The 13,886-nt window shown below is 33.7% G+C and overlaps 2 protein-coding genes across 3 annotated transcripts in view; one reads left to right on the top strand and one right to left on the bottom strand.

Annotated features, from left to right (window-relative positions):
• Positions 1-9,001, top strand: part of LOC105234115 (putative inorganic phosphate cotransporter) — a 29,090-nt gene extending 20,089 nt beyond the window's left edge. For both annotated transcript variants that reach the window (XM_011216385.4, XM_011216386.4), the window contains exons 3-7: positions 5,209-5,390; positions 5,458-5,904; positions 5,979-6,363; positions 6,433-6,671; positions 7,144-9,001. In XM_011216385.4, the coding sequence (XP_011214687.2) occupies positions 5,209-5,390; positions 5,458-5,904; positions 5,979-6,363; positions 6,433-6,671; positions 7,144-7,371 (1,481 nt within the window). In that variant the 3' untranslated portion in view covers positions 7,372-9,001. The remainder of the gene's footprint in view (positions 1-5,208; positions 5,391-5,457; positions 5,905-5,978; positions 6,364-6,432; positions 6,672-7,143) is intronic.
• A 1,649-nt stretch (positions 9,002-10,650) lies between these two features.
• On the bottom strand, positions 10,651-12,903 carry LOC125775804 (heat shock protein 70). The gene has a single exon (XM_049446619.1). The coding sequence runs from the start codon at positions 12,722-12,724 to the stop codon at positions 10,814-10,816; it is 1,911 nt and encodes a 636-aa protein (XP_049302576.1). The 5' UTR covers positions 12,725-12,903; the 3' UTR covers positions 10,651-10,813.
• Positions 12,904-13,886: the final 983 nt, after the last annotated feature.

The following is a 13,886-nucleotide window of genomic DNA, read 5'->3' as shown; positions in this document are numbered from 1 at the left end:
ATCGGATATTGGCGGTTTCCAAAAATGAACAACTTCTTTTGGAGAAAAAATTGTGTGCATAAAATTAGATCCATATCTCACACAGATTTATACATACATATATGGTAACTATGAGGTGCTCCACTGCTGCAGTGGATGAAACATAAAAAATCTCTACTAGAAGATATTGTTAATACAAAGAACAATGATAAAAAAATCAAAAATTGACAAAATGTCGATCGAACAGATTAAAAACTTGTAGGTCCCTGTATGAAGGTTTTGATACTGATAGTCTTTCTTCGAGTAATCACGCAAGAAAATTTGGACAATGTGGTTTTGTGAAAACCCCATTTAAAGATGATCTTTGAACTGATCGATTACATTTTAGAACTTAAAAACTATTAGAGATATCCATTTAACATTTTAGAATAATTTATTTAAAGGTATAATCTATAGAAATATGAAAAAATATCTTTTTTAAATTTTTTGACACTAGGTGTGCCTGCTAAATCGTTTAAAATAATTCTTTGTAGCAAAATTTTTAAGATTTCCTGCTTGGTTAAATTGATTTCTTATGATAAGGGCCTTGGAAACCACGAGCTTTGGTGTTTATTAATCTTTAATACTTGAAAGTTTTAAATTAAAAAATTAATATTTTAGCACGTTTTTGTAATTTACAGATAAAAACAAACTAAGGCCATAAAAAATAAAAAAATAATTTTAGCGTCAAATACAATGCATAGAATTCTGCAAGCGCTGTTTAAGCACACGAATGCTTAACCCTTCAATGAATTCCTTAAAATAAAGTAGCTAAAAATGAGCACGAATGTCACAGAAAACCAAAAAAGTACATTTTGAATTGATTTCGAGAAAGGTAAAGGCGTGCTTCCAAAGGATTTAGTTTATTGTAATAGATAGTAATATTTCGCTTTATATAATGTATGCAATAATTTGATAAACATTTTTTTACAATTTCATAACAAAAACAAAATTTATAAAAACGTTTGCTAAGCATCGTGTAGCCACAAAAGGGTTAATTGAGTTATTTCTCAAACGTCAACTTCTAGGAAATTAGAGTTTTCTTAATTAATAAACTTCGTGGCAGTAGAACTAGTTATTCTAAAGCCACTAAAGTCACGTGCAGCGATAAAAAATCACATAAATTTAAAAGCATTCATACATATGTAGATAGAAATGTGGATTGCCAGTCTAATGAGCTTACAAATTACCGTTGTAAGCTGTGAAGTTACGATATGAACTAGCAGAGAAAAATACTAGGGTGGAGCGTGATAGAATGTAATAATCATATTAATACTCAAAATGAAATGGCATTTTGAAGTACCATACAAGTTACATACAATATAAAAATACTATTAGTCAAAAGCTATGGATTTCTAAGAAAAACCTGAAAATATATCCTTATTTTTCAATTTTAATTACAGCGCTTGTCATTAGCGTTGAAGCAATATGAGCAAAAAATTATTATTAAATATTATTTTCACTGCTAACAATTTTATAAATGAACTTAAAACGAAAGTCAGCAAGTCGTAGCGCTTAATGAGGGTATTTGCTAAGTAATTAATTTTTTAGAATTGAGTTGAGTACTTTGAAAGTGGGTGTATTTTTTTATATTTTATTTTCATTTGTTAATTTGTGAGAGTGCAGTAAATGCGTTTTTACAATCACTTATCTTTTTTTGCAACGTGCGCTTCTAATGATTAACTCTGGCAACGTGCACAGCAAAACATACATACATACATACTATACAGACATACAAACACAAGTAATGGCAGATATTGACAGGTGAATATTTATATTTTCTTTTTTATATATATTTTTAACAGGAAATATATATATACATACACATTTATAAAAAATTATATATGAACCAAAACCAAAAAGCAGACAGGTGGCAATAATTATGTAAATTTACTTGTATTAGACTGCGCCAGATAAAGACTACACATTCGCCTTTATTATTAAGTAATTATATAATACAAAGCACAGAAAATAAAACAAAAATAAATGCGAAGTTATGAATGAAAAGCACAAAATGTTTACTTTTTTTGATAAAAATATTTTTTTATTGGCGCAGAATGAAACAACTTTTTTTTAGAGATTTTTTGCTGAAAATGTATGTGTAAATAAAAGTAATTTCAAACAATACTGAAATTGTAAGAAATTTTGTTTTTGCGATTTTGAATCCATTATTTAAGTTTACTAAAGTTTATTATGCCAAACATAAACTAATCCCATATCTCTCCCACGGGACCACTAGAGTAATTATTACTTCATGGAGAAAAGAAATGTCTTCTGTATTGTACGAACTGACTGACGCCTAATTTGTTGTAAATGTCTCAATATTACCATGATTAGAGCTGATGCTTCACTGACAGCTTTCAATTTTACAGAGCTCTTGCACATATACATACATATATGTAAGTGCTGTTATATTATTCACCGTGAAACCACCTCCAAGTATGGTTTTCAGCATTTTCCTTATACCTAGTAGGTGTGTAGGTTGCTTCTAAAGCACCCATGGCCACTGAGTATTTGGGTGAGGTGGAAATCTAAGTCCCCATATTGTCTATCTATCCACAAATGTATGTTCGGTAATAGTCTGTGGGTCTACCGTCTTGGATTAATCATAAAGAAATATATGACAACAGACGGTTATATATATTTACAAACAAAAAATATATATGTTGTTATATATGTATGTATATGTATATATGCACATAAGAACAATTACACGTTCATGCCATTTATTTGCCATTTTAATTTCATGTAATTTGCCTTTATTTAACCTAATTATAAATGTATGTATGTATGTAAGTAGCATAACTAGCGTGTCTGCACATTGCACGTACCAAATAACTAAGCTACAACAACAAAAATAAGTGCATTGTGCTAATGATATTCTAAAATCGACACAATAAAAATTTGCATTTTCATGAAGCAAGTTTACTATGTATGCGAATAGAGACAGGGCAAACCTTCAATGAGGTCTTTTAACTCAAAAAAGCAAAAACGAAACAAATAATAATAACAAAAACAAAAAAAATATATAATGAAATCAAAAACAAAAAAATACAATAAAAATAAAATTGGAGGAGCTTAACTTGTTCTACGCTATTTTATAATTTTATTCAATTAATAGAGGTCTTTAACCTCTCCAAATCGATTACAACAAAAAAATCAAGCACATACTATATATATACATACTAGAGCGGCTTGATTTACGGGAAGCCAAAAATCCTCAATCTTGCGTATGCGGGAAATGTTTTACGGTTCATTCTGAGCAACTTTGGCTAAGGGACTTTGAGTCTAAAACTGGTTTCGAGTCTGCAATTGAATTAACCGAATGAAATTTAATACATAGGTGCATTTTGATATGCTACTGATCATTTGTCGAAATCGGTCAGATTGTACAACTATAACATATATCTTCAATATAACGGATTATTCAGATTTCGTTGGCTTGAAATCAACAGCCCCTTAGGCAAAGTTGTTTAGAATGATCCTCAGAACATTTTCCGCATACACGATTTTATAGAAAAGAAGCCGACCCGCTCTAATACATATGTATATGTAATGAAAAAACTGTATCAAATTATTTGAACCGGATTTAGACTGCTTTTCGAGTAAATAATTTAGAAGTCTTCAATAAAATTTGTTCAGCATTTCTTTTCCCACACATTTTTCTATGTTTTTAACTTAAGTACAAGTACCATATCTTCAAACACATATAGATATTTGAAGAGAGAATCTTCAACAAAGACAGGGTTGCGAATTTTTGTGAGTGAAATTTAAACCAACTTCGAAAGCTTCGTGAAACATTCGGTTATTTTTCTAAGTTTGACGATACATTTTTAAATTTCATTAAAATATTTGTTAAAAAACGGATTTTTTCTACCCGAAACTATGTATGTCAACCAAAAAAAGAACTTTCAAACTTCTAACCGTGTTTAGTTTACAACTGAAACAATTTAGAGTGAATTTAGGCATTCGCTAATATTCTCTACCTGAGCTCACACTATTATAACAGTAATTTCAAATATGGTCTATTGAAATTTTCAATTTGATTAGCTCATGAGAATATCACAAAAAACATTTACAATTCAATTACTCACTCATTGAGCGCACACATTGTCTAATTTTTTTGCTCCCCTTCGTTAATTCGATAATTTGACACGAATAGTGTTGATTGTGTGATTGTAGTACACTTCATTAAATTTAATTTGAAATAGATGGCGTACATTTATTTCCGTAATTGCACAGTAGCACGCAAAAAAAGCGAAACAATTAAAAAGCTGCAGGCAAAAGCTCATTTGAAGAGCTTTTTTTTCTTAAATAGGGATGCATATATTACATATATTTAATAACAAAAAATTGTACGAGTATATGCACAAAAATATTTTTACAATCTTTGATATTGAGTTCTCAAACTTTTGTTGAAAATACTCTTGTCATATATTATTGTAGGCATATTTCTTGCCACTACTGTATGTGTACATATTTTTAATTGAGTGGGGGTTCACGTGTGGTCTACAAAAGTGACAACTAACATGCAATCAGTGAAGCATGCGATTTTAAGTGGAACAGAAAGGTATTTTTTTCCTGAGATAATTAAGCATTTAACTACAAATTTTGTATAAGTAAATTGAATTTGCTGAGGTTTGTGATTTGTTTTAGAAGACAATGTCAAAATCGGGTAATTTGATTAATGACCTATTGAAAAAACCGTCGAGAACATGAGTCATAGTTTTTGACGTAATAGAGTATTATGTACTAATTTACTAAACAATATATTTAATACTTTCTAACTGCGTACAAAATTCCCAACTCCTATATAAAGCTACTTCTACCTAATTTCGTCATATGATATATGTTGAGATCATGCTTTATGAGATCAATCTTAGGTGCCGATTTAAGATGAAAGCTAGACATTTTTAGAAATGGATTTAAAAGCTTTAGAACCAATTATACTATGTATAGACATATATTAAGCGAACAAAAGTCAAAAGCCATAAAAATGAGAAAAACCTCAAACAAAACTGACGTAAGCCTCATGTCAAGTTTTTTTTTACTAAACTTTAAGGTCTAAAACAACACTAGCAGCCGAAATTTTGAAAGCAATCCTAACGGCAATTTCTTATGCTAACTAAACTCCAAATATATATTAATAAACCTACATTAATTTAATTTTTTCTCATTTTTTGATTACAGTTTTCCTCGTACCTCAGCGCGTGATCCTTTCGATCATGGGCTTTTTTGCCATACTCAATGCATATACGATGCGTATATGTCTCTCGGTAGCTATTACCGAGCTAGTGGTTAAGAAAAATCACACAGACGATGACGGTAGCACGGCAGTATGCGTGGCGGACGATTTAGACACGGAATCAAGTGTAAGTTTACGATGCAATGTTGCATGAAGTAAATAATCAGCGTACATTTTGTATATAATTCTTACAGAGTGGCGGTGAATATGAATGGTCAGAAGAGTTACAGGGTTATATACTTTCATCCTTCTATATTGGCTACATTTTGACGCACATTCCTGGCGGTCTATTGGCGGAAAAATTTGGTGGTAAATGGACGCTCAGTTTGGGTATATTGTCCACAGCTTTCTTCACCGTCATTACACCACTCGCCATCATACATGGTGGTGCGACTTGGCTAATTGTTGTGCGTATTCTGATGGGCATTGGTGAGGGTACCACCTTCCCGGCTTTGAGCGTATTATTGGCGCAATGGGTACCGATTAAGGAGCGTGGCAAATTGGGTGCGTTGGTATTGGGTGGCGGACAAGTCGGTACAATTTTGGGTAATCTGTTGTCGGGTATACTGTTGGACGCTTACGATTGGCCTGTGGTTTTCTACTTCTTCGGTGGTATTGGACTTGTATGGTTCGTCATTTTCGTAAGTGGACTGCTGACATACAAACTTTTAGAACATATGTATATAAAATAAAATATTCTTGTATTTACTTTTAGACTTTCCTTTGCTACAGTGACCCAACCACACATCCATTCATCAAACCTAGCGAAAAGGAGTATCTAACCAAGCATATGGGTAGCATTGGACGCAACAAGAATTTGCCACCTACACCATGGCGCGCCATATTAACCAGTTTGCCAATGTGGGCTTTGATATCAGCACAAATCGGTCACGATTGGGGTTTCTATATTATGGTTACTGATTTGCCCAAATACATGGCAGATGTTATGCAATTCTCCATTAAAGCTAACGGTCTCTACTCTTCACTACCATACGCCATGATGTGGATCTTCTCGTTGGGTTCCGGTTTCGTTGGTGATTGGTTGATTTCACGTAAAATCATGAACATCACCAATGTGCGCAAGATGATGACTGGTTTAGGTGAGTAAAAGAGTGGTTCGTTATAGTTCGTTGTCCCTAAAAATACTAATTGCTATTCTCCCACTTTAGCTGCCTTTGGCCCAGCGATCTTCATGGTTGCCGCTTCATATGCTGGTTGTGATCGTATTGCTGTCGTTTCACTGTTCACCATTTGCATGGGTCTTATGGGTGCTTTCTATGCGGGCATGAAGCTTACACCGCTCGATATGAGTCCCAACTATGCGGGCACATTGATGGCGATCACCAACGGTATTGGTGCGATTACGGGCGTTGTTTCGCCATCACTGGTCGGCTTGATGACGCCAAATGTAAGTTGAAAATGCAAAAAAAAAATAAAAAATAAATCTATCACGCGGAATGGAAAAACTGTAAAACTGGAACCCCAGACTAAGCTCAGCTTTTCAGCATTTAGGGAAAGTACAACACTATGTAGCCATAAATTTGAAACCCTAGACTGAGCTTTTCAAAATTGAAAGCTTTTCACCAATTAGAAGTATAACACTGACTGTCGAAGCGCAAAAAAGCTTGATATGTCATCAGATTTTATAAGAGATTAAGGAGAACTCGACAATGAGATCAAGCTCATCAATTGACACTCTTTTGTTAAACAGCTTTATCTTCGGATCATTTCGTCTATAATGAATCAATTCAAAATGTCCAACCAGAATCAATTCAAAAATCTATTTCGGGGCTATAATGCTTTTAGAATACCTCCCAGCTTAAATATATATACGAAAGTAAAGAAATATTCTGTACTCACTTTGTTTTATATCCTTTCAGGCCTCGCTGCTCGAATGGCGTCTTGTTTTCTGGGTCGCTTTCGGTGTGCTGGTCGTCACCGCCATTGTCTATGTGATCTGGGCGTCGGGTGAGGTGCAAGATTTCAACGATCCACCACGTAGAATCGATTTCGAAGCAGAAGAGAAGGAGAAAGCAGCTGTTGCAACACAACTTGAAAGTAGTGAAAACTTACAAGATGCGCGGAATATAAAAACAACACATACCTAAGTTATGTATGTGAGTAATATATGTATACCGTACTATATAACGAATAGGTACGCGTGCACGAAAACTGCCGACAGATCTGTTGAAGAAAGAAAAGAATTTACAAATCAAATTCTAATTATAAAAGTATTTATTGTAACTATAATTTAAGCAAAAAATGCAAAAAGTAGCAAACAACAACAAACAGACAACGAAAGTAACAATCAACAAAGAGTATTGGTTAATTAAAAAAGAAATTAGAGAAAAAGATAATGAAAAATAAAACTATTATAAAAAAATTAGTAAAAAATAATCAAAAATATAAATGAAATTGAAAAAATTAAAATTAAAAAAATTAAAATAAAAAATTTTAAATTAAACAATTTTTTGAAAAAATTAAATTTAAAAATAAAAAAATTTTGTTTCAAAAATTAAAACTAAAAAAAAATTTTAATTAAAATTTGGAAAATTAAAGCTAAAAAAAATTCGAAAATTTATTTAAAAATAAAATAAAATTTGAAAAATTAAAACTAAAAAAAAAAATTTTAATTAAATTTTGAAAAATTCAGTTAAAAAAATTAAAATTTGAAAAATTGTTGTTTAAATTATATTAATTTTCACAGTTGTTGTTTGTTATATCCAAAGATTTCGTAAACTATTTGTGTATAAATATGTAATTAATTAATTAATTTAATGACACTTACATATGTAGTGGTAGTGATATCTGTATGTACATACAAAATACGTATTAGAATATTATGTAATCAACTGCTATTGAACTTAGGCGCACGTTTAAAATAACAACAAAAACAAACAAATTGTAATTATAATTTTTGCCTTGTAATTGCTCTTGCGGCGCACTCAAACTAAAGTCTTTTTGCTTTCAATATTTATATTAATTAAATATATTGTACAATAAAACAAAAAGAGAACAACAACAACAAAAATAACTACAATTTCACCTCTGTACGTACTTAAGTACAATAGTTAACACTTAAGTGCGCTTATAGCATGTGCCATTGATTTTTACAAAACAAAAAAAAAAAAACAACAAGGACAAATTCGATGTACTTGATTTATTAGTGAGGTCTGTGTGGTATTTATAAAAATTCTTAATTACTTTTATAAAAAGGCACGAAATATTATATAAAAACATTAACCACACAACCGTTACATAAACACTATATACATATGTATTACACGTAACTATATATATTAGAACGTGTTGCTGTAACCATATCTCTAGCACATGCAGATCAACTTATATACCTGTGACTTAAATTAAAATATAAATTCTGTTCTGTATGTTTGTATATCGCAAATTTATGCTTTTACATACATACATATACAGACATATTTGTGCATTTTAGTACTAGTTGATATAATCATACACATGTACATTTACATACAAATATATATTAATAAGATATTATTAATGACAATATTACATTCAAATTGATATGAAAATTGTTATGTAGTTGTAATTATTATTAAAATATAAAATGTAAAAAGTTTTGCGAAACTTTCTTGAATCAACTGAAACGATCAATAAAGAAAAAAAAACATAAGAAACCCCATGTTATAAATAGTGACAAAAAAAATACATGGAAATTGTAAATGAGAGCCAAAATACATATTTAATTATTCTTCAGTATTTATTTTATCGCCTTCAATTCACACCAGATTTAATACCAACGATTGTCCATTCCCGTAACATCTTTCATTAGTACTTATTGGGATGGCGTTCAGCTCCTTCAGCGAATTTTGTTTTTTTTTTCTCTTCGATCGACTGAAAACGGATTCCATGCCGATGATTGTGACTTGTTTGCATGTCAAACTGTACAAACTAGTTCACAGATCGTGCTCATATATGGCATCTTAATTAAGGACAGTTCTACCAACTTAGCAAAATACATTTGTCAGTGTGTTCAGTAAGGCTTGACATTTCATCATGTCACGTTTCCCTCTGGGAAAACGTTGGAAATACATATCCTGCTCAAGGTATAAAAGATACGAAATACTATATGAAACTCTCTAAGCATCAGACAGAATAAAAGTATACAGGGTTTATCCGGAAAGTAATAGGACTGATGTTCTTCCGCCGCAATTGAACTTCACTGACGAAGACCGGAAGAATGAGCAAATTCAAAGTTAAAACAATGCTCATTTTCTTTTCTGACAACAAAGGCATCGTTCACCACCCAAGTTTTACGTGGAGGTCCTCAAGACTCAAACGAAGGGTCCATCGAGTCCGACTAGACATCACAGTCGATTGGAAGTTGCACCACGACAACGCCCCGGCTCACACCGCTTTCTTGTGAACAACTACCTAACCAAGGCTGGCATCGCAACGCTTCCGCAGCCACCCTCCAGCCCATATGTGATCTTCCGGACTTTTTTTGTTTCCTTGCCTGAAAAGGCCGATAAAAGGGGATCTAAGCAGCATACATACACCTCGGCTCTCAAAGCTATTCCGGAGAATGCCTTCCGTGGCGCCTGCAATGCTTGGAAATCGCGTTGCCAGCGCTGCATCGCCGTAGAAGGAGTCTATTAAAGAATTTTTAAAGAATTGTAACGATTGCTTCAATAATTTTTTTTAAATCGACTTAGTCCTATTACTATCCGGAAAAAACCGTCTATCAGTGGAAATAAAAAGGAAAAGTTGGTTTTTACATATTTTCTTTTTACGATTTCCCTGTCGTTGTCAAGAAAAAGAATTTAATTAGTTATCTAAATAAATAACTAAAAATTACCCAACGATTAGTATTATTCCTGTTAAAACAATGCACATTCCTTTAAGTGATTGAAGTTTGAGGACACATTAAAAAATATTATAAAATAATATGAAAAATTATCTATTATATATACCATTATGTTCTTTAGAATATTTTCCATTACTATTTAACACCATCAATGGTTATTCAGTTTAAATCTATTCCGTCCCATCGCATTTGCCACTGAAGAAGTACTTTTGTACTAGCGTTGTTTTAGTGGAACTGTAATATCGACCCAGTAGATCGTGGTTTGCTGTGTTTGTGGCTGGTGGGAGGCGGAAAAATTGACAAACTGCTCTACCGACTGTTTCCGATTCATGGTCGTCTACTTTGCCGACTATGAGCAAATTTAAAGAAATTTAAAGACCATATACGCAAAAACAGAAAATTTTAAATGAATTTGATTTTCACAATGCGTCCTTCACATTCTTAAACACTGGGTAGTTCCTTCAAATATAAGTCAAGGCGATTAGAAATTAATGCGAAAACCCATCTACCAATTCTTCTACTAACATTAAAACAATGAAAGTTACTTTTAAATATTCAATTTGTTCATTTTCTATATTTTCAGTCTTTTTTGTTTTTTCATGATTGTTTGCTCTAGAAATAATTAAAATTGCTAAACTTTAAAAACTAAGACCTTAATTTAATACATTAAATTACAAAGATATCTATTTCTAAAATAATTTAGTTTAATCTACTTCCTCAACGGTGGGTCCAGCATGTCCACCATTGAATCCGCCCGCTTGTTGACCGCAAGACGCTCCTTGTGCACCACCACTATGTAGTTTTGTCATGATTGGTGAACAGAGTTTGGTGAGCGTGTTCATTTTGTCTTCGTACTCTTCCTTGTCGGCCAATGTGTTGGCATCGAGCCATTTGATTGTGTCGTCACAAGCTTTCAACGCTTCGCTCTTCTCCTGACCATTCAATTTATCACCAGAGCCGTCCAGCGCTTGTTTCACACCAAATACATAACTCTCCAAGTTATTTCTAGCCGCGATCTTATTGCGTTGTCGTTCATCTTCTTCGGCATAACGTTCCGCCTCGTTCACCATACGATCGATTTCGGCTTGTGATAGACGTCCTTTGTCGTTCTTGATGGTGATGTTCTTGGCATTTCCTGAACTTAACTCCTTCGCTGATACATTCAGAATGCCGTTGGCGTCCAGATCAAAGGTAACCTCAATCTGTGGTACTCCGCGTGGAGCTGGTGGTATGCCCGATAAATCGAAAGTACCCAAACGATTGTTGTCTTTGGTCATCACACGCTCACCCTCGTACACTTGGATTGTAACACCACTTTGATTGTCTGAGTATGTTGAGAATGTTTGAGTTTGTTTGCATGGTATTCGGCAATTTCGTTCAATGATTTTCGCCATAACACCACCAGCTGTTTCGATACCCAAGGACAATGGAGCTACATCGACCAATAGCACATCTTGGATTTCACTGCTCTTGTCACCACTTAGAATAGCAGCTTGAACGGCTGCCCCATACGCCACAGCCTCATCCGGGTTGATTGAAAGATTTAGACTCTTGCCACAGAAGAACGACTGTAGTAGGCTCTGCACCTTTGGAATACGTGTGGAACCACCAACCAATACAATATCGTGTATCTGATTTTTGTCCATTTTCGCGTCATTCAACGCCTTCTCCACGGGCTCCAAGGTCTGACGGAATAGATCGGCACATAATTCTTCAAAGCGAGCTCGTGACACTTTCGTGTAGAAGTCCACTCCTTCGTATAGTGCATCAATTTCGATGGTGGCTTCAGTGCTCGATGATAAGGTACGCTTGGCACGTTCGGCTGCTGTTCGTAGACGACGTAATGCTCTTGGATTCGAACGCAGATCTTTTTTGTACTTTCGTTTGAACTCTTCAGCCAAGTGGTTGACCAGTCGGTTGTCAAAGTCTTCACCACCAAGATGTGTGTCACCAGCGGTGGCACGCACTTCGAACAATGAACCCTCGTCAATGGTCAAGATGGATACATCAAAAGTACCACCACCCAAATCGAAGATCAGAACATTACGTTCACCTTTCAAATTCTTATCCAGACCGTAGGCCAGGGCGGCTGCTGTGGGTTCGTTAATGATTCGTAGCACATTCAAACCAGCAATACGACCCGCATCCTTAGTCGCCTGTCTCTGTGAATCATTGAAGTATGCTGGTACTGTGATGACGGCGTCTGATACTGTTGTGCCTAGGTATGCTTCAGCTGTCTCCTTCATCTTGGTCAACACCATTGATGAGATTTCTTCTGGTGCAAAGCGTTTGTTCTCACCTTTGTACTCGACAGAGATCTTTGGTTTGCCACCATCGCTCACCACTTTAAAAGGCCAATGTTTGACATCCTCCATGATTTTCGGATCGTCATATTTGCGTCCAATCAATCGTTTGGCGTCGAATACTGTGTTCTTTGGATTCATGGCAACCTGGTTTTTCGCCGCATCGCCAATGAGTCGTTCTGAATCTGTGAAGGCAACGTAACTGGGTGTTGTGCGGTTGCCTTGGTCATTGGCGATAATCTCCACTTTGCCATGTTGGAAGACACCAACACAGGAGTATGTTGTTCCCAAATCAATGCCGATTGCTACCATTTTGACTTGTGTTTTTCTTGTACTTATATTTCACTATAAACTTTTTAGTATTATACTTTGTAGAACTTTTAAAATAATTTATTTATATCACTTTGTGTTAAAAACACGTTCACGTTTGTTTGTTACAATCTCTCAAAGAGTTGTTAATGCTTTGCTTGCTTATTCAATTCTGAAACGAAGAGCGCTCACAGCTGGTATTTATACCAAAATGGCTCTTCATCGAATATTCCGGACGCTCTTTCTCGAAATTTCTACACTAATCTACAAGCAGGGTGGAAATTTCTATTCTTATAGTAGCTCTCGTATGCTCTCTCGTGAATATGATTAATAATATACATACAGATACATGTATTTCTGTCTCCTATAAGGTAAATAATTATATGAGAGAATCAAAAAATTAATTCTCTCTACTTACTGCTCGTTATTGCCGCACAGTGTAGTTTATCAATTCTATGTGAAGTAAATAATTACTATTGATTAAATAAATGATACTAGATTCTATTAGTTGGAATCTATGTAGTATACTTGTAAGTATGCAAATCTATAGCTTTTAGGGATCTGCTTTTTCTTTGATTGTTGAGTTATTCATTCTCTACAGTGAAACTTACATAAATAAAATCAGAAAAATAACAGTTTAGACTAGATTTTGTGACTAAAACCGACCATTTAAAACGGTTCCACCTATATTACTTAATTGTTAAATAGTATTCGGTAAAAAAAGGGAAGATATGAAGAAATCCAAAATTAAAATTGTTGTAAAGCATACAGTTTTGTTTTTGGTAGTAAGTTTTTGATCAAAATTTTCACAATTCCTTATCCTTGCTATACTGTGCTTATTTGTTTGTTATGAAGAGGAATCAAAACAAAAGAAACACCGCGAACTACTCTATATTTCATTCTCGAAATTCATATTTATATATGTACATATGTATAAATTTAAGAGAAATAAACGAATTTCATAGTTAAGAGTAAATCTCTAGAGCTTAGAATTCTCTCTTTAGAGAACACGCTGGTTAAATTTGTGTGCAATTTTTGATAAAGGTGTATCGTACACATTTTACATAAATATGAACAGATGTACATATATCTAATTCTCTGTCGACATAATATATGTACTTATGTGCATACATATGTATATGCAATGTATGTAAGTAATAGAAAA

Source organism: Bactrocera dorsalis, chromosome 1 (assembly GCF_023373825.1).
Source record: "Bactrocera dorsalis isolate Fly_Bdor chromosome 1, ASM2337382v1, whole genome shotgun sequence".
In the NCBI taxonomy this organism is placed as follows: domain Eukaryota; kingdom Metazoa; phylum Arthropoda; class Insecta; order Diptera; family Tephritidae; genus Bactrocera; species Bactrocera dorsalis.
The sequence above is the reverse complement of the archived record's forward strand: the minus strand, read 5'-3'. Positions and strand labels throughout refer to the sequence as shown.